A 25,378-nucleotide genomic window follows, 5' to 3' on the forward strand; every position below is an offset into this window, starting at 1 on the left:
ATGCCGGACACCCCAAGGAAACTAATTATAAATCAGGGACGGGGACTCACCATAATTAATGTAATGAAGAAAATAATGGCACTAAAGAGTGATAAATCCCCAGGACCAGATGGTTTCCATCCAGGGTTTTAAAGGAAGTAGGTGAGAACATTGCAGATGCCCTAACTATAATCTTCCAAAGTTCTCGCGATTCAGGAACCGTTCCTTTAGATTGGAAAATTGCACATGTCACTCCGCTATTTAAGAAAGGTGAGCGGAGAAAACCAGGGAATAATAAACCAGTTAGCCTAACATTTATTATCGGGAAATTACTAGGGGTCGATTTTGCAATGGTGGCAGATTGGCAGCGGGGCGGGGGGGGGGGGTGAAGGTCCGCGTGGCAAACCCGCATGAACAAAACTTACCGTTTCCGACGTGAGCGCATGTTGATAGCTGATTGACAGTCTGGCTGCCGTCGGGAGCTGCAACGCGAGTCGGGCGGGCGAGAAAGAGAGAGCAAGACGTCATCCGGTGCTAGAACGGAAGACTGGGGTGTGGTGGAGAGGGGAAGATCGGGGGGGGCGGTGGAGAGGGGAAGATCGGGGTGGGGGGCGGTGGAGAGGGGAAGATCGGGGGGGGGCGGTGGAGAGGGGAAGATCGGGGGGGCGGTGGAGAGGGGAAGATCGGGGGGGCGGTGGAGAGGGGAAGATCGGGGGGGGGCGGTGGAGAGGGGAAGATCGGGGGGGCGGTGGAGAGGGGAAGATCGGGGGGGCGGTGGAGAGGGGAAGATCGGGGGGGGCGGTGGAGAGGGGAAGATCGGGGGGGGGCGGTGGAGAGGGGAAGATCGGGGGGGGGCGGTGGAGAGGGGAAGATCGGGGGGGGGCAGTGGAGAGGGGAAGATCGGGGTGGGGCGGTGGAGAGGGGAAGATCGGGGTGGGGCGGTGGAGAGGGGAAGATCGGGGGGGGGCGGTGGAGAGGGGAAGATCGGGGGGGGGCGGTGGAGAGGGGAAGATCGGGGGGGGGTGGAGAGGGGAAGATCGGGGGGGGGTGGAGAGGGGAAGAGCGGGGGGGGTGGAGAGGGGAAGAGCGGGGGGGGGTGGAGAGGGGAAGAGCGGGGGGGGGTGGAGAGGGGAAGATCGGGGGGGGGTGGAGAGGGGAAGAGCGGGGGGGGGGTGGAGAGGGGAAGAGCGGGGGGGGTGGAGAGGGGAAGAGCGGGGGGGGGTGGAGAGGGGAAGAGCGGGGGGGGGTGGAGAGGGGAAGAGCGGGGGGGGGTGGAGAGGGGAAGAGCGGGGGGGGGGTGGAGAGGGGAAGAGCGGGGGGGGGTGGAGAGGGGAAGAGCGGGGGGGGGTGGAGAGGGGAAGAGCGGGGGGGGTGGAGAGGGGAAGAGCGGGAGGACATCGGGGGGAAGAGCGGGAGGACATCGGGGGTTGGAGTGGGACATCGGGGGGGAGGGTGAAGAGTGTGACATCGGAGGAGGAGACATTGGAGCAAGGTGCAAAGGTAGGGTCTTTTAGTGTTTTCACTTCCTTGCATGGTTTTTTATTTAATTTATTTAGTTTCTTTCTCCCTGATCCAGCCCTTCACGTCTGGTTTCACCAGGCGTGAATCAGAAGCGGTGGGCAAGCTGCCCAGGTAAGTTAAAAATCGTTCTAATCACTTCATCTGTCACAGGTAAGGTGCCTTAAGTACCTCAGTGAGGTACATTTGGCTCTTTAACGGTCATTCTGCTGGCTTTAATTGCCGCGGGACTTCTGTTTTCTGGTCGCCCGCACGCACACAGGTGGGCCCCTGGGAAACTCGAAGCTGGCTGGTTGGAGCCGGCTTCCAAACCCGAACGGGATTTCCGCGATTTTCGGTGCCCCAAAGAACCCGCAATTGCCCCCTAAAATTGAGCCCCTAGAGTCTATAATTAAGGATAGAGTGACTGAACACCTTGAAAACTTTCAGCTGATCAAAGAGAGTCAGCACGGATTTATAAATGGTAGGTCATGCCTGACGAACCTGATTGAATTTTTTGAATAAGTGATTAAAGTAGTGAACAGGGGAATGTCTATGGATGTTGCTTATATGGATTTCCAGAAAGCATTTGATAAAGTCCATCATAAGTGACTATTAGCTAAAGTTGAAGGTCATGGAATTGAGAGCAAATTATTGACCTGGTTAGAAAATTGGCTGAGCGGCAGGAGACAGAGGGTAGGGATACTCAAATTGGCAGGATGTGACTAGTGGTGTCCCACAGGATCTGTGTTGACGCCTCAACTATTCACTGTATTTATTGACGACTTAGATGACGGGATAGAGAGCCACATATCCAAGTTTGCCGATGACACAAAGATAGGCAGCATTGTAAGCAGTGTAGAAGGAAGCATAACATTACAGAGAGATATTAATAGATTAAGTCAATGAATGGGCAAAACTGTGGCAAATGGATTTCAGTGTAGGCAAATGTGAGATCATCCACTTTGGACCTAAAAAGGATAGATCCGAGTACTTTCTAGATGGTGAAAAGCTCGAAACAGTGGAGATCCAAAGATACTTACGGGTCCATGTACATATATCATTAAAATGTCATGGACAGGTACAGAAAATAATCAAAAAGGCTAATGTGATGCTGGCTTTTATATCTAGAGGACTAGGATACAAGGGGGTAGAAGTTATGCTACAGCTACACAAAGCCCTGGTTAGACCACACCTGGAGTACCGTGTTCAGTTCTGGGCACCGCACCTTAGGAAGGATATATTGGCCTTGGAGGGAGTGCAATGTAGATTTACTAAAATGATACCTGGACTCCAAAGGTTAAACTATGAGGAGAGATTACACAATCTAGGGTTGTATTCCCTGGAATTTAGAAGATTAAGGGGTGATTTGATCTAAGTTTTCAAGATATTCAGAGATAATGATAGGGTAGTTGGAGAGAAACTATTTCCGCTGGTTGAGGAGTCTAGGACTCGGGGACGTAGCCTAAAAATTAGAGCCAGGTCATTAAGTAGTGAAGTTAGGAAACATTTCTACACGCAAAGGGTGGTAGAAGTTTGGATCTCTCCTCTGCAAATCGCAGCTAGCTGAATTGTTAATTTTAAATCTGAGATTGATAGATTTTTGTTAGCCCGATATCCCTTAATACCTTTTGTTAAGACGGGTATATGGAGTTAGGTCACAGATCAGCCGTGATCTCATTGAATGATGGAGCAGGCTCGAGGGGCTAAATGGCCTACTCCTGTTCCTGTTCCCTATGTTCCTATTTGGTCTGACAGATGACAACTTTGATGCTGGATTATCATCAATACGCCTTTGTACTCTTATCTCTTCTCAGGAACAGACTCCTTCTAAACATTTCTCAAGTAGGCTGGGAATGTCCTTGGTCAGCTAAACCTATCCATGTTAGTTTGAAAAGGGCTAACATTGATCAAATATCCATCATGCATTTCATTTTTAATATGGTCAAGTAACTGTTCACGCGTTTCTACATTAATGTGGTCAGGTATCTCTAATGCTGGATAGCATAATGCTGGATAGCATAATGCTGTCCAGCATTAATGCTATCCAGCATTATGCTATCTCTAATGCTGGATAGCATAATGCTGGATAGCATTAGAAAGCAGGAGGCTGAAAGATGGAGCTAAATGATCTATTCAGATTACATAGCCTTTATGTCATAAACTGAAGATTATTTTCAAGAAGATTTATGCTGCTTTTACATTCTGATCATCTACAGTATGAAACTCCTGAAGGGAAAACCTAGTTTAACAGATGTGCAGGACTGATTATAGAATAGGGCTGTACGTGCTTGTTTTAGTCATGCATGTTGTCTACTTAGTATTACAATAACACTCTATAAAAGCATGCATGTTTCTGAAATTGAAATGAATTATAATAGATTATAGTTAAAGGGAAATAAAAGTTAAATTTAAAGTTAAGAAAATCTGTTGAAAATAATTGAAATAAATCTTTAGATTTTTTGTTGGAATGGTTGCTGATTGCAGGACTAATTACGGCTGCAAGTTCTAAAGGGTGGTGCTGCTGTTCCTTTCTACATGACGATTCTAGAGAAGGAGTAATGTATTGAGACTGTTTCATTTTCCTGGACCAGCACTTGAGTCATGAAATTTTGTGGCAGGATATCACAAGTAGAATTAATCAATTCGACAATGGCAAATAAACTAGCACTTAAATTAGTCAACACAACATTGATATTTCTGTGCACATATAACTGGTAAATAATGTTGGAATGTGTTCATAAAAGTTATTATAATCTGTAGTTTTCCATTTGACAGTGATACTTTTTTCAGTTTCTATTAGTACCTAGAATGAACAGCCCGTGAGTAATTGGTTTGTTCCTCACATGCGTTACAGGATTCCATAAAGAACAAAAACTTTTGGGAGAGATGCGTGTAAAATATGTGAACCGTCTGATATTTATATATAGATATAATATATAGATGTAGGGTAGATTTGCAGAAATACTTGATTTGAAGCAGAATTGGACATAGGATTTCTGGCTTCATGCATACACTGGATATAACCAGGGATATGGAATTCGCTGGCATTCTGAACTCAGTATGATTGGAACTACAGTGAAACCTGTACAAAGGGACATCTGCAAAATAGGGACACTCATTGACAGGCCCAAATAATTTACTGTACATACAATGACTATTTTGAAAATAAGGACACCTGAAAATAAGGTGTCCCTAATTTACAGGTTTCACTGTATTTCAAAAAAATCAATCAGGTGACATGGTACTGCTTAGTAAAAAATTTAAGTTGGAAATGAAGAGCAATTCCACTCAACAGGTTAGGCAACATTGACAGGCATATGCAAATAGGTTTAATATAGTATCACCCTGATAATTCTATTCAATGGGTTAAGCCACATTGCCTGACACAGTAAAAATAAGGTCAATATAGCATCATGGGGCAGGAAAGTTGCTGAATAGAATGTTATGAGGTCAGAATTTGTGTAGAGGGTGGAGGAGGCCGAGGCAGATAAACAGAACCTTGATTTTGAGGACAAAGAAATCGATGAGCTCCTTGCAACTGGCATCAGGTGTGAGGTTGGAGGAGACAGAAGGGAGCTCGAGACATTACAGTTGTCCTGGTGAAGTGTGAGCTGGAGAAGAGCAGCACTTCTCATTTTCTATTTTTTTTGTTAGAATGAAGAGAAAATCAAAAAACAGCAAGAAAAAAACAAACCAAAATCTAATGGAGAGATTCTACTAAGCACTTCGGAAAAGAGGGAATCGCCTAAGATGCAAATGGAGTCTGGCAATGGCAGGCAAAACAGTGAGAAAGTGAAGCCAGGTGCAGTAGCATTAACTGAGCAACAAGAGGAAATTGAGCGCAACCGGAAAATGGAAGACTCTGGTAATTATACAAATGAAGTTGCTTAGCGAGTATGAAGCAAACAATGGCATACAGTAACTGTGTCTAAATTTGTGTTGCATACTGTTTATTAGACTTCACAAAAATGGTGTTCATATTTAATTGTATATTTAAAACTATGTATTTTAGCAGAGCCAGGGAAGAAGAAGGTCAAAAAGATTCATATAAAGAGAAAAAATAAGGTAGAACCAGTCGGTACAGATGATGAGTCCGAAAGTTCAAGTCCACCGCCACCACCTGGTGAGTAGAAGCCCCTTTTTCTGATATCGACCTAATAAAAAGAACCAGTTATGTTCAGAGAAAAAAGTGCCAATTAATGTGAGTTATGCTTGAAATGGAGCAGTCACAATTTGGAAAAAAAATTGAATTCAAAAAATGTATTCAAATTAAAGGAAGGAATATTTAGCATGTGGTGACAAATTATAATAATTCTGGCTGTTCTCTTAAGGATAAATAGGATTGGCAAATAGACAATTTTACTGATTTTAAAAAAAGCACATTAATCTGAGCTCCACTTGTATGCAGTAGGTAACTGTATCATGTTAGGTGGTACAAAGCCATACAGACCGGGCAAATCCCAGGTTCAGTCTGGTCTATGTTGTGTTAGCCGATAATAGCCAGGGTGATGGTGGGGTTGCTATAATTGATCTCAATGTCTCCAGATGGGGAGGGGAAAATTCCGTCAAGGTTCTAACTCCTATCTAATGATCTATGCTGGAAAGTGCATATGTTAATGTAGGTTGGGAACAGAATTTGATTTGTCTGTGATACCCTCCATGATCAAATTGCCTGCCAACACACGATACAGCCTCGCATGAGAAGAATGGGCACCTGGGTAAGTTAATTATGGCTGCTAGAACCTGTGCAATTGTACCCCAGCAGGAGTTTCTACCAGGAGCAAGAAATAGGAACAATTTATATTTCCTGGTAGTTTATGATATTTACTGATATCGTGTGTATGAAATCATGGAGTAGGTATACTTTGTGGGAAGTAGCTGGAACTGTCCTCCCTGATCTCAGTAATGAGACAGACAACTGTAACATAAATATTTTGATTGGTCTGTAATGATACTAGCTGGAACATTTGGCAAGAAACCAAATGAAACTAGAATATCAGCAGAGTAAAAGTTATTAGTTCTATACAAGGTAGAAATTCTCCTAACTTACATTCTAGGTGCCTGTTTCCAAACTGTTATTATTAGATGTATCTCAGCAATAACAGAGAACATAAATGAATTCTCCTTGTATACTAGAACCTCTGGGTAAATTATCTATGACTAATCTATTTCTGTTGTAATTTTAAAAAAGTATAAAAATCTTAATCAGCCAATCAGCAAGAGGCTTGCAGGTTGTAAAATCAACTTTAAAATGCAACTTATATATTAAATTTTATGGCAGATTAGACTTTTAACATGGTACTTAATAAATTATTGTAGTGCCACTTGTAGAGATTTTAAAATTAAAGTTAATCTTCTGTCTTAATCCTCTAGTTATTATAGGTAAGTCAGACAACCCATTAAGGGAAAATATTAGACTTCTCTAGTTAAGAGGTTCTAACCATGCACTTCCTTTCCTCTGCCTCATATATAATAGGAACATAGGAATATAGGAACAGGAGTAGGCCATTCAGCCCCTCGAGCCTGCTCCACCATTTGATAAGATCATGGCTGATCTGAGATCTAACTCCATATACCTGCCTTTGGCCCATATCCCTTAAAACCTTTGGTTGCCAAAAAGCTATCTATCTCAGATTTAAATTTAGCAATTGAGCTAGTATCAATTGCCGTTTGCAGAAGAGAGTTCCAAACTTCTACCACCCTTTGTGTGTAGAAATGTTTTCTGATCTCACTCCTGAAAGGTCTGGCTCTAATTTTTAGACTGTGCCCCTACTTCTAGAATCCCCAACCAGCGGAAATAGTTTCTCTCTATCCACCCTATCTGTTCCCCTTAATATCTTATAAACTTCGATCAGATCACCCCTTAACCTTCGAAACTCCAGAGAATACAACCCCAATTTGTGTAATCTCTCCTCGTAACTTAACCCTTGAAGTCCAGGTATCATTCTAGTAAACCTACGCTGCACTCCCTCCAAGGCCAATTTGTCCTTCCGAAGGTGCGGTGCCCAGAACTGCTCTCAGTGCTCCAGGTGCAGTCTAACCAGGGTTTTGTATAGCTGCAGCATAACTTCTGCCCCCTTGTACTCTAGTCCTCTAGATGTAAAGGCCAGCATTCCATTAGCCTTATTGATTATTTTCTGCACCTGTTCATGACACTTCAATGATATATGTACCTGAACCCTTAAGTCCCTTTGGACATCCACTGATTTTAACTTTTTACCATTTAGAAAGTACCCTGTTCTATCCTTTTTTGATCCAAAGTGGATGACCTCACATTTGCCTACATTGAATTCCATTTGCCACAGTTTTGCCCATTCACCTAATCTATCAATATCCCTTTGTAATTTTATGTTTTCATCTCCACTGCTTACAATGCCACCAATCTTCGTGTCATTGGCAGACTTAGATATCAGACTTTCTATGCCTTCATCTAAGTCGTTAATAAATATTGTGAATAATTGAGGCTCCAAGGCAGATCCCTGCGGGACTCCACTAGTCACATCCTGCCAATGTGAATACCTACCCATTATCCCTACTCTGTCGCCTTTCGCTCAGCCAACTTCCTAACCAAGTCCATACTTTTCTCTCGATTCCATGGGCTTCTATCTTAGCTAACAGTCTCTTATGTGGGACTTTATCAAGTGCCTTCTGGAAGTCCATATAAATAACATCCATTGACATTCCCCTGTCCACTACTTTAGTCACCTCTTCAAAAAATTCAATCCGGTTTGTCAGGCACGACCTACCTTTCACAAATCCATACTGGCTCTCTCTGATTAACTGAAAATTCTCGAGGTGTTCAGTCACCCTTTTCTTAATTATAGACTCCAGCATTTTCCCCACAACAGATGTTAGGCTAACTGGTCTATAATTCCCTCATTTCCCATAAAAAGCGGAGTGACATGTGCAATTTTCCAATCTAGAGGGACAGTTCCTGAATCTAGAGAACTTTGAAAGATTATGGTTAGGGCATCTGCAATGTGCTCACCTACTTCCTTTAAAACCGTGGGATGGAAACCATCTGGTCCTGGGGATTTGTCACTCTTTAATGCTATTATTTTCTTCATTACTGTTCTACTTATGTTAATTTTATTGAGTCCCTGTCCCCGATTCAATATTAGTTTTCTTGGGATTTCCGGCATGCTATCCTCTTTTTCTACTCTAAATACTGACGCAAAATAATTATTCAACATGTCCGCCATTTCCCCATTGTCAATGACAATATCCCCACTTTCAGTTTTTAAGGGGCCAACACTGCTCCTGACCACCCACTTTTTCCTAATGGAATTATAAAAGTTCTTCATATTGGTTTTGATATCCCTTGCAAGTTTCTTTTCCTACTCTCTTTTTGTAGCTCTTACTATCTGTTTTGTGACCCTTTGTTGATCTTTGTATCTTTCCCATTCGCCAGGATCTGTGCCATTTTTTGCCTTTTTGTATGCCCTTTCCTTATGTCTTATACTGTCCCTTACCTCTTTAGTTGTCCATGGCTGTTTTTTTTGGCAAGTAGAGTTCTTGCCCCTCAGGGGTATAAACCGATTCTGTATCACGTTAAATGTTTCTTTAAACATTTCCCACTAATCATCAGTCGTTTTACCCATTAACAGATTTGCCCAGTTTATTGTGGACCGTCTCTGTCTCATCCCATTGAAGTCGGCCTTACCCAAGTCGAGAATCTTAGCAGCTGATTCACTTTTTTCCCTTTCAAATACTACTTTGAACTTGATAATGTTATGATCGCTCATGGATAGATGTTCACGTACAGTCAAGCTGTTAACTAAACCTGGTTCATTACTCATTACTAAATCTAGTATGGCTTGCCCCCTTGTTGCCTCTAGGACAAACTGCTGTAGAAAACTATCCCAGACACACTCAAGAAATTCACTACCTTTCTGACAGTTGCTAGTCTGCTTTTCCCAATCTATGTGAAGGTTAAGACCACTATGCCTTTGTTACACGCTTGTCTAATCTCTGCATTTATACAATCTAGCACTTCAGAGCTGCTGCCAGGGTCCTGTACACAACTCCCATTATAGTCTTCGATCCTTTCCTATTTCTCATTTCAACCCATAAGGTCTCTGTTGGCTGCTTATCCCTCGTTATATCCTCCTTTATCATTGAAGTGATTTCATCTCTAATCACTAAGGCTACTCCTCCCCCTCTTCCATTTTCCCTATCTCTCCTGCAGACCTTATAACCTGGTATATTTAGTTCCCAATCCTGACCATCCTGCAGCCATGTCTCAGTAATAGCTTTCATGTCATACCCTCCAATTTGAATTTGTGCCTGTAGTTCATTTAATTTATTCCTTATACTTTGTGTGTTTGTATATAGAACTCTTAGTTGGGCCACAAACCCTAGCTGTCCTTCAGCTTTGATGCTGGGTTAATCGCTTTACACCTTCTAGTTTTCACTTTATCTGTAGTGCCTAAAGTACACTTTCTTTCTACTGCTCTACGCTTTTCCCTTTCACTTGTTCTTGAACAACTATTTGTATTGTAAATTTCCCCTGGGTCCTACCCTCTCTTGCTTCTCTCAACTTTACTCTCTTCTGACTCCCCGCTCAGGTTCCCGTCCCCCGTCACTCTAGTTTAAACCCTCCCCAACAACAGTAGCAAACCTCCCTGCAAGGATATTAGTCCCGGATCTGTTGAGGTGCAACCCGTCCGGCTTGTACAGGTCCCACCTTCCCCAGAATCGGTCCCAATTCCTCAGTAATCTAAAGCTCTCCCTCCTGCACCAATCCTCCAGCCACGCATTCATCTGATCTATTCACCTATTCCTATACTCACTATTGTAAACAATTTTACAACACCAAGTTATAGTCCAACAATTTTATTTGAAATTCACAAGCTTTCAGAGGCTTCCTCCTTCCTCAGGTGAATGTGATACTCACTAGCACGTGGCACTGGGAGTAATCCTGAGATTACTACCATTGAGGTCCTGCTTTTTAACTTATTTCCTAACTCCTTATATTCTGCTTGCAGGACCTCATCCCTCTTTTTACCTATGTCGTTGGTACCGCTATGGACCACGACCTCTGGCTGTTTACCCTCCCCCTTCAGAATGTCCTGCAGCCGCTCAGTGACATCCATGACCCTGGCACCAGGGAGGCAACATACCGTCCTGGAATCACGTTTGCGGCCGCAGAAACGCCTGTCTGCTCCCCTAACTATAGAATCCCCTATCACTATTGCTCTCTCGACCTTTCTCCACCCCCCTGTACAGCTGAGCCACCCATGGTGCTTTGGACTTGGCTCTGGCTGCACTCCGCAGAGGAACCCTCTCCCCCACCAGTACCCAGAACTGAATAACGTATTTAAATGGCAGCATTAGTCATATTCACACTAATTCTGCTAGTCAAAACGCTTTTCTTTAATAGTTCTGTGCACTTGTCGCAATCTGCGATGTTGACATATTTATTTGGTTGTGTTTATGAGCCTTGATCCCTATTTGAAGTGTTTAATGCTAGGGTAGTCATAATGGTGATAATACCTGTGTTGATAGTTGTTACATCAACCATCATCGTAGAGAGATTTCCAGGCAGAGAGTGGATCCCTCTGGGTCTAAACAAATAAATTAGAGCGAGAACACGTTCAAAATTGGTAGTTCCATCAAGATATAGATCTCCAGTCGAAGGTTTCCTGAGGCCAGTTTCAATCAGTGTGATCAAACCCTACATCTGAGTCATGATTTCTTGTCCAGACCAGGAATTATATTTCAATTAAGGCCCTAGAATCTTGTACTCATGGATAGAGAGTCCTAGGTTGCAGAATGCAACACAAAGAAAACTTCAGGTACACTAGGCAAATGTTCTGTATCACTGGATGGGCATTTTATCAGTTATCAAGACTACAAATTCAAGTTCCTCTCATAAATAAAGATGCTATATGGATGGCCATTGTTGCCTCTTGCTTCCCAGGATGTCCTGCATGTGGCTATTAGATTTCAAAATTAGACTTTGTTGCTGAATTAAAATGCATGGGATGATGCCATGTATGTCGGTCTAATGGAATTTTGGTGACTCCAGGCTATCCTTGGATCAGGTGTTGGACACCCTCACCAAGTACAAGTAAGCCTGTTTCAGGGAATGAGCCATCCCATAAAGGACAGAAATGACAAAAGTGCCTTTTTGACCAAAAACGCACCTTCTTGAGTTAAAGTTTTACCACCCTAGTCACTTGCGCAATTCTCCAAGCAAGTTGCAAAGGTTCATATAGCTAGACCATCTGCCATCCTAGCATCTCAACAATCTGAGCATACCTGAATGAAATTTTGCAATTTCCAGGGCATCTAAGTAACTTGAAGGCTGTGATTTAAGTAATGGTTCTACTGGCACCAAATCTATTCTAAATGTTTTTATATACTTAAAAAAATATGTATATGTTGATGTCACTTAACTCTAAATCTTTTCATTTGTTCTCTCTATATCATACCTTTGAGCATTATGTTGACTATAATTTCATTTGGATCATTTCAGCTCACCTGGATATTTTGCCTTTTTTAAAACTTTTCTTGCTCTGTTGAACTTTAACATCAACATTGCAGCAAGATCATTTTCAAGCCAGACTTTCATGTTTAATGGTTATTTTATCTGTCTTCCTTTAGTCGGCTGGGGTACTCCCAAAGTTACCAGGCTTCCAAAACTTGAACCTCTTGGTGAAACACAACATAATGGTAATTTTATTTCAACGTTCAGTGTTGCTCAGCATGCTTATTTTGAGCCTCATTTAATTTGTTCAGCAGCAACCTTCACCAAAGACTATATACAACATAATGCCCTGAAGCAATCATTGTAATTTTTTTATTTTATAATGGTTTTAGAGCCTTTGATGATGATATTTCATAGTAAGAACAATATAAGATATCTGCTTTGCAAAATTTGTATGAAAAATTCTGGAAGGATTTTTTTTGGAGCTGCTGTGGGTGTGTCTAACCTATAAGCATGATATCTACTACAGCCAGCATATCTATAACAAAGTATAGTGTATTAATGTTAACAACTATTACAAAATGTCATACTGAACAGAACTAAACTACTTATATTGATATTCATATAGTAGAACCATAATATATATATATATGTTCACTGTATTCACAAACTACCTCAGCACTGGAGTTCAGAAAATGATTATATGCTATCATATCATGTTATTAGAGTTACAAGACTCCTGTTGTTCATTGGTTGATAAGAGTTAATAGGGTTTTGTTAACTGTGTGGTCACATCTATCCATTTTGTCATCTTGGCACACATCAATAACTTTTGATGATTGTTTCATTTAGTTATAGAGATTTTACTGGAGTTTGGTCTACTGAGACTAAACTTGAATATTGGGAAGACCGAAGCAATTGTCTTCGGTCCCCACTACAAACTTTGTTCCCTAGCCACCGACTCCATCCCTCTCCCTGGCCACTGCCTGAGGCTAAACCAGACTGTTCACAGCCTTGGCGTCCAATTTGACCCTAAGCTGAGCTTCCGACCCCATATCCTCTCTCATCACCAAGACTGCCTACTTTCATATAGAACCATAGAAAAGATGCAGCACAGAAGGGGGCCATTCGGCCCATCGTGTCCGCGCCAGCTCGAAGAACAACTAGGTGCCCATTCTAATCCCACCTTCCAGCACCCGGTCCGTAGCCCTGCAACTTACAGCACTTTAGGTGCAGGTCTAGGTGCTTTTTAAGAGTTGAGGGTCCCTGCCTCTACCACCAATTCGGGCAGCGAATTCCATACACCCACCACCCTCTGGGTAAAAAAGTTTTTCCTCATGTCCCCTCCAATCCTTCCGCCAATCAGCTTAAATCTATGTCCTCTAGTTTGTGAACTGTCCGCTAGGGGAAACAGGTACTCCCTGTCTACTCTATCTGGGCCTCTCATAATTTTGTACACCTCAATCAAGTTTCCCCTCAGCCTCCTCTGCTCCAAGGAAAACATCCCCTGCCTATCCAATCTCTCCTCATAGCTACAATTTTCAAGTCCTGGCAACATTCTTGTAAATCTTCTCTGCACTCTCTCCAGAGCAATTACGTCCTTCCTGTAATGTGGTGACCAGAACTGCACACACTAATCCAGCTGTGGCCTTCCCAGCATTTTATACAGTTCCATCATTACATCCCTGCTTTTGTATTCTATACCTCAGCTAATAACGGAGAGCATTCTGTATGCCTTCTTCACAACCTTATCTACCTATACTGCCACCTTCAGGGACCTGGTGCACATGCACTCCAAGGTCTCTCACTTCCTCTACCCCTCTCAATATATTCCCGTTTACTGCGTATTCCCTTTTACTAATTGCCCTCCCTAAGTGCATTACCTCACACTTCTCCGAGTTGAACTCCATTTGCCACTTTTCTGCCCACTCCACCAACCCATTGATATCTTCTTGGAGTCTACAGCTATCCTCTTCACTATCAACTACACGGCTAATTTTTGTGTCATCTGCAAATTTGCAATCATGCCCCCTACATTCAAGTCCAAATCATTAATATATACCACAAACAGCAAGGGACCCAACACTGAGCCCTGTGGCACACCACTGGAAACTGATTTCCATTCGCAAAGGCATCCATCGACTTTTACCCTTTGTTTCCTGTTACTGAGCCAATTTTGGATCCAATTCACCACATTTCCCTGTATCCCATGGGTTTTTACATTTCTGACCAGTCTGCCATGTGGGACCTTGTCAAATGCCTTACTAAAATCCATGTAGACAACATCCACTGCACTACCCTCATCAATTCTCCTTGTCACTTCCTCAAATAATTCAATCAGATTTGTAAGGCATGACCTTCCCTGAACAAATCCATGCTGACTATCCCTGATTAAACCATGCCTTTCCAAGTGACAGTTTATCCTATCTCAGTATTGATTCTAATAGTTTGCTCACCACTGAGGTAAGACTGACCGGCCTATAATTGCTCGGCCTTTCCCTCGAACCCTTTTTAAACAACGGTACTACGTTTGCAGTCTTCCAGTCCTCCGGTACCTCCCCTGTATCTAATGAGGATTGGAAAATGATCCTCAGAGCATCCGCTATTTCTTCCCTGGCTTCCTTCAATAGCCTAGGAAACAATCCATCCGGCCCTGGTGACTTATCAACTTTAAAGGATTCCAGTCCCTCTAGTAATTCCTCTCTCTCTGTTTACCTTATCCAATATTTCACACCTCTCCTCTTTAACTATTACATCCAGATCTTCCCTTTCCCTTGTGAATACAAAGACAAAATATTCATTTAAAACCCTACCCACATCCTCTGCTTCTACACACAAGTTACCCTTATCATCCCTGATAGGACCCACCTTTTCCTTAGCTATCCTCTTGTTCTTAATGTACTGATAAAACATCTTTGGGTTTTCTTTAATCTTACTAGCTAATATTTTTTCATGCCCTCTCTTTGCTTTCCTTATTTCCTTTTTTATGTCATCCCTGTACTTTCTATACCTTTGTATCATCGCCCGTCACCACCCTTGCCTCAGCTCATCTGCTGCTGAAACGCTCATTTATGCCTTTGTTACCTCTAGACTCAACTATTCCAATGCTCTCCTGGCCTGCCTCTCACCTTGCACCCACTGTAAACTTGAGCTCATCCAAAACTCTGCTGCCCATATCCTAACTCGCACCAAGTCCCATTCACCCATCACCCCTGTGCTCACTGATCGACATTGGCTCCCAGTCCATCAAAGTCTCGATTTTAAAATTCTCATCCTTGTTTCCCTCCATGGCCTTGCCTCCTTAGCTCGGTAACCTCCTCCAGCCCTACAACCGTCTGAGATCTCTGCACTTCTCCAATTCTGGCCTCTTGCACATCCCCGATTTTCTACGCTCCACTGTTGGCGGCCGTGTCTTCAGCTGCCCAGGCCTTAAACGCTGGAATTCCCTCGCTAAACCTTTCTGCCTCACTACCTCTTTCTCCTCCTTTAAGACACTCCTTAAAACCTACCTCTTTGACCAAGCTTTTGGCCACCTGCCCTAATACCTCCTTATGTGGCTCATGTCAAATTTTGTTTGATCATTCTTATGAAACGCCTTGGGACGTTTGACTGCATTGAAGGCGCTATATAAATGCAAGTTATTGTTGAGTATAGCAGGGTAGTAGACCAACTTGATTCACAGTATTTAGTGTCCATTTCCCTCCTCAGAGAAATGCTACAGAAAAGACATTTATGTTCCATGCAAATATGAGTCAATCTGAAATTTTCTACTAAACATTACAACTTCTGTATCTTATGCCTTTGTCACTGGTGGAATCCTTTCCCCTGCACATCTTATCCAGATTGTTTTAAAATCTTGCAGCCACAGAATAATCCTGACAAATTATAAACTCTTTTGCATTATCACTGTCATCTTCCATTATTGTCCCACCGATGTGCTAATAAAAGAACGTTAATAATACCATTATGGCAATGCTACTTGATAGGTGCTAAACATAGATGCCAGCAACAATCAGTGTTCAGTGACATTGAGATGATTGTTAATGAAAACATTGATACTTGAATAGTTGGTAGCACTTTTATGCTATTTGATTAGTTGAATTAGGAGAATACATCTAAGGAGAGGGTTAAATGGGGAGGAATTAATAGGATACTTTCAACACTTGATTCGGTACAAAGCGAGCCCTGTAAGTTAGGATGCTGTACTGTACTTAGTTCTGGTTAATGAACCGAGGCAAGTCATCAGATGAAAAATTGGGGTTTGAGCAATCATAACATAATTTACTTTGTTAAAATAGAGAATGAAAATAACAATTAAAAACACTCTTTGGAGAAGGGCATAAACCATGAAAGAGGACTCAGTCTGGATAAATTAAAAGAGAAACAGTGGAGCAACAGTGGGGAAATATTTAAGTATGAGACTGATACAGCACAGTCTAGAAAAAAATCCAATGAGAATATAAGAGGCTGTGTCTGGGTTGTGGTTCTGTGGATTAACAGTTAGATTGGACTGAAAATAAGGTTTAAAAAAGAATTATATGACAAAGCTAAATCTAAAGACACAAGTTCTAAGAAATGCTGTGATCTATAAATAGAAGGTACAGAAAGCTAAGAGGAATTATGGAAAAAAGCTTTCAGCTAATGTAGAGGGAAATGGTAAAGGTTTTTACAAATACATCAGGAAAAAAGAATCATTGAGGGTGCAAAGCTGCTCAAATGTGTATAGTGAGATTATTATTATTTGCTTAACGATGTCGTTTCAGTATTTAGAGAGTGAAGGAAGTCTTGAAAATCTGTGGATGAAGAAATAGAAGGGCAACCAATAAATATATGCATTGATTAAAAATACAATTATTGAGGGGCTGGAGGTGCTAAAATTGTGTTCAGGACCACATGGCATGTACCTCAGAATACAGAAGGGGGTAATGAGGAAATAGCGGAGGGACTAACTATGATATTCCAAAATTGGAGACAACATAAATGAATACCTACAGGGCATGAACTGATCAGAGGTCAGAGCATGGATTTGGGAAGTGTAAATCATGTTTGACTAACCTGATTATAAACAGGGGATATTGGCTTGCAGAAAGCATTTGATAAACTATTGCACAAAAAATTGAATAAGAAAATTAGGACCCATACTACAAAAGGGAAAGTGGCAGTACATAGAGACAGATGGCTGAAAATCAGACAGGAAACAGTTGCAGTAAACGGATGTCTCTGAAACTGGCAGGCAGTGGCTAATGGAATGTACCAGAGATCGTTTTTGGGACCATGTTTCTGTTTGCACATGTGTTCGTGTGCTGTCTGCCTGTGCGTGTCTCTATCTACATATTTCTGCACACACTTTCTTTATGTAACACTTACCTGCTATAACAGATGGTTCAGCTAATTAAAGGGGAACATTTTTTTTTGAGAGCAGGAGTCACAAATAGAAGAATGTTTAAAGACGCAGCAGCTGACTGGGTGGTGGTGGGGGAGGGAGCGGGGGAGGGAGGAGAATTAGCCCCTTAATGCTGGAGAGATATAATAGTTCTGGCGAAAGTGCAGCACAGATTTATCAGGACAATACATGAAGGATGAGGAGTCTGAATTACAAGAAATGGCTAGGTCAACTGAGGCTGTATTCTCTTGAACTAGAAGATTGAAGGTGATGGTAGGATTCTTCAAAATGATAAAAGGAATAGGCAAGGTAAACTTAGATTATTTCCTTTGGTAGGTAAATCCAAGAGATAGGGTCATGATCTTAAGATAAGCACAAGAGGTATAAAGGAGGAGATTAGAAGGAACTTTTTCACACAGAAGAGTTATCGGTATGTGAAATGCTTTTCCACAAGTGACGCTGCTAATTTCAAAATGGTACTGATGAGAATAATATAAAAGATATGGGGAGAAAGCAGGACAATGGCACTGTATAAAATCAGCATAAGCAATAAGAGCTGAACGGCCTCCTGTGCTAAAAACTCAATATTTACAAAACAAGATGATTATAAGCTCCTCTGATGGTTCAACTGGTTAAAGTAGTGAGTAGCTGAGTCAGATAGACCAGGAAGATCAGAAATGTAACCTTTGATTTGTACTGAATTAATTGGTCTCAGCCAGGATAGGGGTAGGGGTAGGGGCACTACAAATAGGCCTGGTACCCCTGAGTTAAAGTGGGAAAAATCAACCAGGATTCCAATTACTAAACTGAACACTATCCACCAACTAGGTGGCAACAGTGTTAATTTGAACATTTTATAATTTGTTGTAAGTATTTTTTATCTGCAAGGATTCCGGCACCTGATTGCTATCCAGCGGCCCTTGCTGGAAGTACACCTGTGTATATATTGTTGAAAGCAGGTTCAGGCTTGGCTATGATGCTCCCAATGAATGAAGTCTATTAACACGCATAGTTCAAGGCTCATACATGAATATTGTCATTGTGGGTAAGTTACCGGAGAACAACTACCACCTGTAGAACCATATCCTTAGCAAGGAATTCAATGTCTTCAGGAGAAGAGAGAGGAGAGAGGATTTTTGATAAAAGGGAGAAAATTGGAAGGAATTGAAGAAAAGATGAGGAGAAAAATAAAGTTAAGAATGTATCCGTAAACCACCCCACTGTTTCATTGACCTTATTAATTGTTCTGTAGATGTTTTGTATGTGTAATCTTTGAGATTACTATTCTAGATGTCCTTGAATTCTCCTTTATAGCAGAGCACTGCTGAGATGAAAATCAAACATTCATCCTCCAGTTTTCTCCCTTGTTCCCTCCTTTCAATTCGGTGTCATTCTGAGGCAGAATTCTACGGGTGTGCAGCATCTCCCTCACACTCACACATACAGGCACACTTAATGACACATTTACACTTACACACACACACTTCCTGGTTGATTTCCCACCCACCCCAAGGGTCAATTGGGGTGGGTGGGAAATCAACCTGCTGCTGCCATGGCTAATTAACCACTAACCATTGTAGCATTTTTAAACAAAAATTGTGAATGATACTTCATTTAAATTGGTAAATCTCCTCATACTGACCTCCAATAAGGATTTGATGAGAATTGATGTGAACTTTGCTTGTAGAACAGTTACTGCACTTCCAATAGAAAGTAGTTAAGTGCTTACAGTGTCATAAAAGAGTTTAACATGAAAGTTGTTCTATGAATGCAAGGAGAATCCAAGTGTTGTCCATAGTAATACTATATGGTTATGTGATTTAAGACCCAAGTACATGAAAATTGTTTTCCTAACAATAATTTACCCCTATATGAAAGTTTGAGTGCATTAGTAACAATGGAAAAATTCAACGGTGTTTTTGTTTTGAGAAGTAATGAAGTTTTCACTACAGGGTTTACACTTTTGTTGGTTCTAATTAGGAAATTCAATAGTTTCAAGTATTAACCGATTACATTTCCCTTTTAACCTATTTAACAGATTTTTACAGTAAGCCGCTGCCACCACTAAAAGTGAGCCAGAAACCAAATGCTGATACCCATGATGTCATCTCCTAGCAGTATGGATGTATGAACGCTTTGAACAGAAATAAATAGATAATTTTTGAAGTTCTATAAAAGCAAACTTATGGTTCATTTTTAAAAAAATTTTCTTCTCCAAAATCAGGAAAGATCTAAAGGACCTATCATCAAGAAGGAAAAGAATCTCCTAGTGATCACTTTTCAGAACAAAACAGACCTTTGAATTCTGCATTCAAGAAAGCTGTATTGAAACTGCATTGGCATGTTAGCAATACAAAAAAAATGGCTGGTACGGACAGACTTTAGCTTCGAGGAAGGTGTTGAATGGATACATTAAGCAGGTGGCATCTTTCATAAACATAGGAGAAGAAACATGTAGTGAGATAATATACTCGAGAAGTATTTCTGCTGCTGTTTAAACCAGTGGTACTTTGTATCAATTGAAAAGTTCATGAACACCCACTGAAACCTGGCACAAAAAACAAGAATCTTTTTTAATATAAGATTTGACATTTGTATAGTACAGTCCATTTTAATGCCTTTTGTGCTTAATGTCTTTTGAACAATCTTTCTAGAAAATGCAATATAGTCATGAGACTAATTATGTTTAGAACTGCAGATATTTTGTTTTCTTTCAAAGTTCAAGCAAGAACTTCCATTCAAGTGGTCTTGAAACTCAACTGGACTGGATATCTGCAAATACTGATGTAGCAATGCTTTGTTATATGTTCCATGGAGCAATATGTGTTTTTTTATAGATGACATCACGTGTAATATATTAACTTGCATAATCCATTCACCTCCCTCGAAAACTGTTGTGAGTTGTCTCTGGATGTGCTCTTATAACTGCTTACACAGATATCCCAGTTTTTGATTGCAGAACCACTTGTCTTTAAAGACTCACATCCTCTGCGATCAGAGAAAACAAATCACTGTTATGTAGATTACAGTCAAATGAGAAATTATTTTAGAAGTAGCTTGTATTTTCCATCCTGAGATGTAGATGGATCTGTTCTTGTAGAGAACAGCTGTATAATGTAGTGTACGTCACTGGTCATAAAAGTTGTATGTAAAATTTAGATCCATATTGTTTCTGTAATGTTTATTCCTTTTCTTAAAATGTTCTACCTATACTGTTTGAGATTATTTGATTATAATACTATTATACTTGTATTTGTCAAACTAGTTTGTGACAGTTTTTCAAGCACTTTGTACATCTTTCAGGAAAGAATCTTGCATTTTCAAAAAGTATTAGGGGCTGTGAAAAGACTACAGTGAATCACTTTGGTGTTAGACTGTACTGCATGGGTATAAGTCAGCCAAAACCTGATAAATTTCATTAGAGTAGCTTGTTTCTTTCAAAAATACAGTACCTAATATCCAATTAGCTTTTAAAACACTTGTGATTGTCACTTTAGTTTATAATCTGAGGGTATTGGGATAATTTGTTTGTGTAATAACTAGCACAATTGGTACTAAAATTGCTCTTGTGAGAAAGATAATGCAGAACAGCAAGGATGCTGGCTGGCATACATGATTTCTTATGGCATGAACTGGCCCCAATTGTAGGTCTTCCATTTTTCTGTATTCCCATCTGCAGGTACTTTTTTATACTATACAATTTAGGCACCACAAAAACTATTAAACAGTGGTCTATTCTCATGTAATGACTTTGAACCTCTTTGTATATACTTGGACGTGTCACTTAACATCAAACTATTGCTTCATCAATCAAAATGTCAAAAAGCAAATTTTACCAGATTATAGCTGAAGATAAAGCCTTTCTGCAAACAAATTTAACACTAAATTAGTTTTATAATTTCTCAAGTTTTAAAGTTTTCAGTTTTTTTTTGTTTCTCTGCAACTCATTCACAAATTTTCCCTCTTGCCTGTCCTTGCCTGAAGGCGGTGCTTCATGTTGGAGTCTCAGTATCAACAACTATCTAGTACCTCACCAAGTAGGAACTTTTCATGTGTCAGTCTGGACAGGTGCCACTGATCTATTTAACCAGAGGGCCCGTCACAGCAGAGCCCAACCTGTTCTCATCCGATGTCCACACGTGCATTTAGAGTAGGAGGAACCATTGGATAGCTATCAGATGTTGGAACACCAGATGATTCCCTGTGCTCTTGCTACCCCTTTCTTCCCTGCCGCCCCTCTTTCCCACCACCCCCAAAAAAACAATCCTTCCAGTTTGGGGAAACAGGCAAATTGTCATAATACACACAGCCCCAACTAAAATTGGCTAACAGTGCAGATGAGGGGTTAAACCTGTGACCTTGTTGTACGGGATGCTACTAATAATGGTGCATTCATTTTTGGTAAGAACATTATAAATTGTCAGATTTGTAACTAAATATTTGTATCAGAATATTTGTATTTATATTTCTGATTACAGATTTCTTACTGAGATTTTCTTAATCCAAACACAAAGTACATAAATTTTATCACAGTCAATTGTTCCTATTTATTTTGTTCTAGGACAGCCAAAGTGTTAGACTGTGCTCTGCTTTTTTTAAAAAAAAATCCACCTCATTGGTTTGTATTAAAATTTCTTGTAAAAAAAAGTATGGTTAAATGGTATGTTCTTTATGTTTCAAATATCAATAACAAGTATTACAAATTAAATATTTTGATTTACAATATGCTTACCTTTAAGTCCAAGCTTAATCACAAACTTATTTTTGAAAGTAGCTATATCCTTTATTTTGAACATTTTTGTAGTAATATATCTATTTGTACTCCAGTAATCATTTAAAATATATGTACTAATTTGTTGAACATATTTATCAGTTTGTCCAGAGTCAATACTATGTGATAGTGTTTGGAATGTTGTTGTAAAATGTCATGCTCAAAAGTTAATATCTGATTAAAACCAGGAGATTATTATATTTCAGGGCTTCATTTAATAACTGAAGATTTTATGATCGTTTAAAATAAAAAGATTACCTTTTAAATGATGTTGGATAGTCCTTTTTTCTTTCTACAGTCATATGTTTGGAGACTAAGGTAATTACGCCTTTTTACCTCATAAGCTAGGATCGAACACCGTCTAGATATCATCTCCAACCCATTGCTTATAAATGAAATTAATCCATACCACATTAGTTATTAGTGGATGAGGCAAGGATGTCTCTCCTCTTGTATTTGTCTTGATTGTTCTCTTCACCCTACCTAACTCAAGCTACATTATAGCAATTTGGATGACTGGAATATTCTCACAAGTGATTCCCATAAGCAGCAGTGTCAGCCAATATGACTACCAGCATGTTGATCTCATGAAGGTGTTAGAGTAAAATTTAAGCTGTTGAGTTAAAGGCAGAGATGAAGTGACTATTGTGTGCATGGCTGCGGTCACTGCCCCAAGACCACACTGAAATGCGCTTTGCGCAGACCAGACTAACCCTAATTAAAAGCTTAAACATAACATATGACTACTAACCAAAATGGACTCTACTAAACAAAATGGATTCTGCGACTGTGGGAAAAGACATTTAAAAATGCTGAGTTTGTGTATTCAGAAAACTGACTTACAGTCTGGAAGTACAAAAGACATTTCACAACGAGCTGATAAAAACTACAGAACCAGACTGAATAGACAAAGCCCATACTGTCTTAAGTTGATAACAGTTGTTTTAATGTGATTGGAGGTCATTTGTTGCTGTGGGGGCCTAATTGGCTAATGTGTAAACTAATCAAGACTAATAATGTAATAGCTGCTGAAAGTCTGTATTTGAAAGGTATAAAATAGCGTGACAACCATTTTGAAGTTGAGAAAGTGGCTGCGTGTGCTGTGGAGTGTCCAGTTCTTCTCCCAAAGTACTTTGTCCAATAAACTGCATGTTGAATCTTTAAGTATGAGTCCGAGTGGTGATTTTCCCACAACAAATTGGCGTAGTCGGCAGGTTCTCACTGCTGGTGAGCTGATCGGTTGGCCTCGATCGGCGAACTGGAGTAGAGATTATTGAACTGTGGGAGTCAGACTGAGCCAACACTGCAGTTAAAAACAGGGGGTAAGTTAGGAGAATTTATGGGACTGTTGGGTATAAACAGGAACTGGTTGCTTGTGCTGATCGACTAAGGACAAGGGAGTGCCTCCGGCAGATGCCCAGCCTTAGACTGGTTGTTAAGAGGGGAGATCCCCCACGCGAAGGTCAGGACCACGAAGTGGGCGCAGAGACCGGGGGCACTTGCGATTGTAAAGCACAAGTAATCAGGGCCATCCGGTATCAAACTCTGTAGTGGCGAACAAACGCAGAGATTAGAGCATAAGTTAATTTACGATGTGTACTGTCTGACGTTTTTTAAAAAAAAGTGTTAAGAAGCTGATCACCTTAACCTAGAGCCGAACTCCAGTGGAGGAAACACGTTACCAAAACGGTAATTGTGGCAGTGAGTATATAGTCGGGGCCGGAGTTAAAAAGTTAAAAGTAAAATCTGGAGTGGAGTTTGGGCTGGGAGTTAGAAAGTTTCAGAAAGTCTGAGAGAAAGGAAAATCTGGTGACCGGTGATTAAAGACCGGCAGAGTCCGGTGATGAGAGACTGGAAGAGAAAGTTTGAGAGAAAGGAAAGTCCGGTGATAAGAGACCGGGACCCGAAAGATAGAAAGAAAAGAAGACACAGCAAGTAAAGATGACAAGTGAACAAACTAGATGGGGACCTGCGGGCTCCCTTATTGATAAATATATGACAGACAGACACTCGTTGATTAAGCAGATGCAAAAGGATGGCTGGGATGTTTCTCAGACCTTAGAACAACAGAGAAAGTGGATAGATAGGGAAAAGAAAGACAGAACAAAAAAAAGGCAGGGGTATTACTAGTCCACCAACTAGCTGGACTAATGGGACAAGTAGGCACCTCCACTAGAAAGTGGAGTGAAGATAAGGATAAAATTAGGGAATTAGAAACTAGGATAAGGGAATTAGAAAAAAAAAGGAATCAATTAAAATGTTTAAAAGACAGACCCGGAAAAGAAAGGGTCCTTTTGTTTTAGTGTACTGTCTCTTTAAAAAGCCTGTCCTGATTGTGAGTGTTTACCACGCCCCCTTCTTACTGCGTCTTACGTGTTTTCTTCTTTTGTGTGATGTATTTGTTTTGTCTTGTGTTTAATTCTGAGATTGCTGAATTAAAATTGAAGTTATTGAAGTTAAGTGACCTGTTAAATTCTGATTCTTATAAAATGTGAGCATGTCAAATTCCAGACATGGGATGTTCTAAAAATTGGCATTTTGAATTTTTATCTTGTGATTGGCTGTGGTTAAAAAAAAGGTTAAAAAAAAAATAACGGGACAGATATAAAAAAGCTATCTGGTATCACCATGATCGGAAAAGTCGGAAAGCTGGAACAGCTCAGAGAGTTAGTCACAATCTTACCCACTAAAAGTATGTAAAAAAAAAATGAATTGGAAAGCTATAGTTGTGTATGACGAGCAAATTATAAAACTTACGAAGACTAACTATAAACTAAAATGTACGATGGGAGATGTTATTTCCCGGTATGAATTTTTTCTAAACAAAGAATTTATGTGAAAATTACATTGACGTATGCTGAGAATGCTGCGTGAATCTGATATCTGACTCCGTCGGTTTGTTAGAAAAGTTTAACCTTCCCAAGGACACCGATATCTGTTTCCAATTCACCAAGACAAAATGAGGTTTTAATTGTAAAGAAAGATAAAGTGCAGATTTAAAGAATTACAAGTTACAATTGCAGGATGAACTCTAGTTATAAATTAAACTGATCTTCGAAGCATTTTGTGCTATTGTGATTGATTAAACACTATGATTAAAATAAATCTCAAAAATAGTGTGAAAAAGATAAAGTGAAAGCAATCCACAAATGTGAGAAGTGAAAAAAAAATTCAGTCAAAACTGTGTGAAGAGAAAATTTGAGGGAGGGATGTGGAAAACGTAATCTCAGAGGCAGTAGTATCGCGTTACTGTTACACGAGAGAGCCAGTTAATGTTAACCCCTTCCATCCCAAGAAGCCAGACTGTCATGCC

At 40.5% G+C, this 25,378-nt stretch overlaps 1 protein-coding gene and 1 long non-coding RNA gene across 8 annotated transcripts in view; one reads left to right on the plus strand and one right to left on the minus strand.

The window, feature by feature from the left end:
• arl13b (ADP-ribosylation factor-like 13b) overlaps positions 1-22,331 on the plus strand; it is a 98,354-nt gene extending 76,023 nt beyond the window's left edge. For 3 of the 7 annotated variants that reach the window (XM_067992826.1, XM_067992824.1, XM_067992827.1), the window contains exons 8-12: positions 5,134-5,344; positions 5,492-5,602; positions 12,088-12,156; positions 19,333-19,419; positions 19,519-22,331. In XM_067992826.1, the coding sequence (XP_067848927.1) occupies positions 5,134-5,344; positions 5,492-5,602; positions 12,088-12,156; positions 19,333-19,409 (468 nt within the window). In that variant the 3' untranslated portion in view covers positions 19,410-19,419; positions 19,519-22,331. The remainder of the gene's footprint in view (positions 1-5,133; positions 5,345-5,491; positions 5,603-12,087; positions 12,157-19,332; positions 19,420-19,518) is intronic. The other 4 variants (XM_067992828.1, XM_067992829.1, XM_067992830.1 and 1 more) reach the window with 4 other exon arrangements.
• LOC137327231 (uncharacterized) lies at positions 19,608-23,775 on the minus strand. Its single transcript, XR_010964393.1, has 3 exons — positions 23,708-23,775; positions 22,324-23,610; positions 19,608-20,282 (listed from the first exon to the last, which is right to left on the minus strand). It is a non-coding gene; the product is annotated as an uncharacterized lncRNA (long non-coding RNA).
• Positions 23,776-25,378: the final 1,603 nt, after the last annotated feature.

Source organism: Heptranchias perlo, chromosome 11 (genome assembly GCF_035084215.1).
Source record: "Heptranchias perlo isolate sHepPer1 chromosome 11, sHepPer1.hap1, whole genome shotgun sequence".
In the NCBI taxonomy this organism is placed as follows: Eukaryota; Metazoa; Chordata; class Chondrichthyes; order Hexanchiformes; family Hexanchidae; genus Heptranchias; species Heptranchias perlo.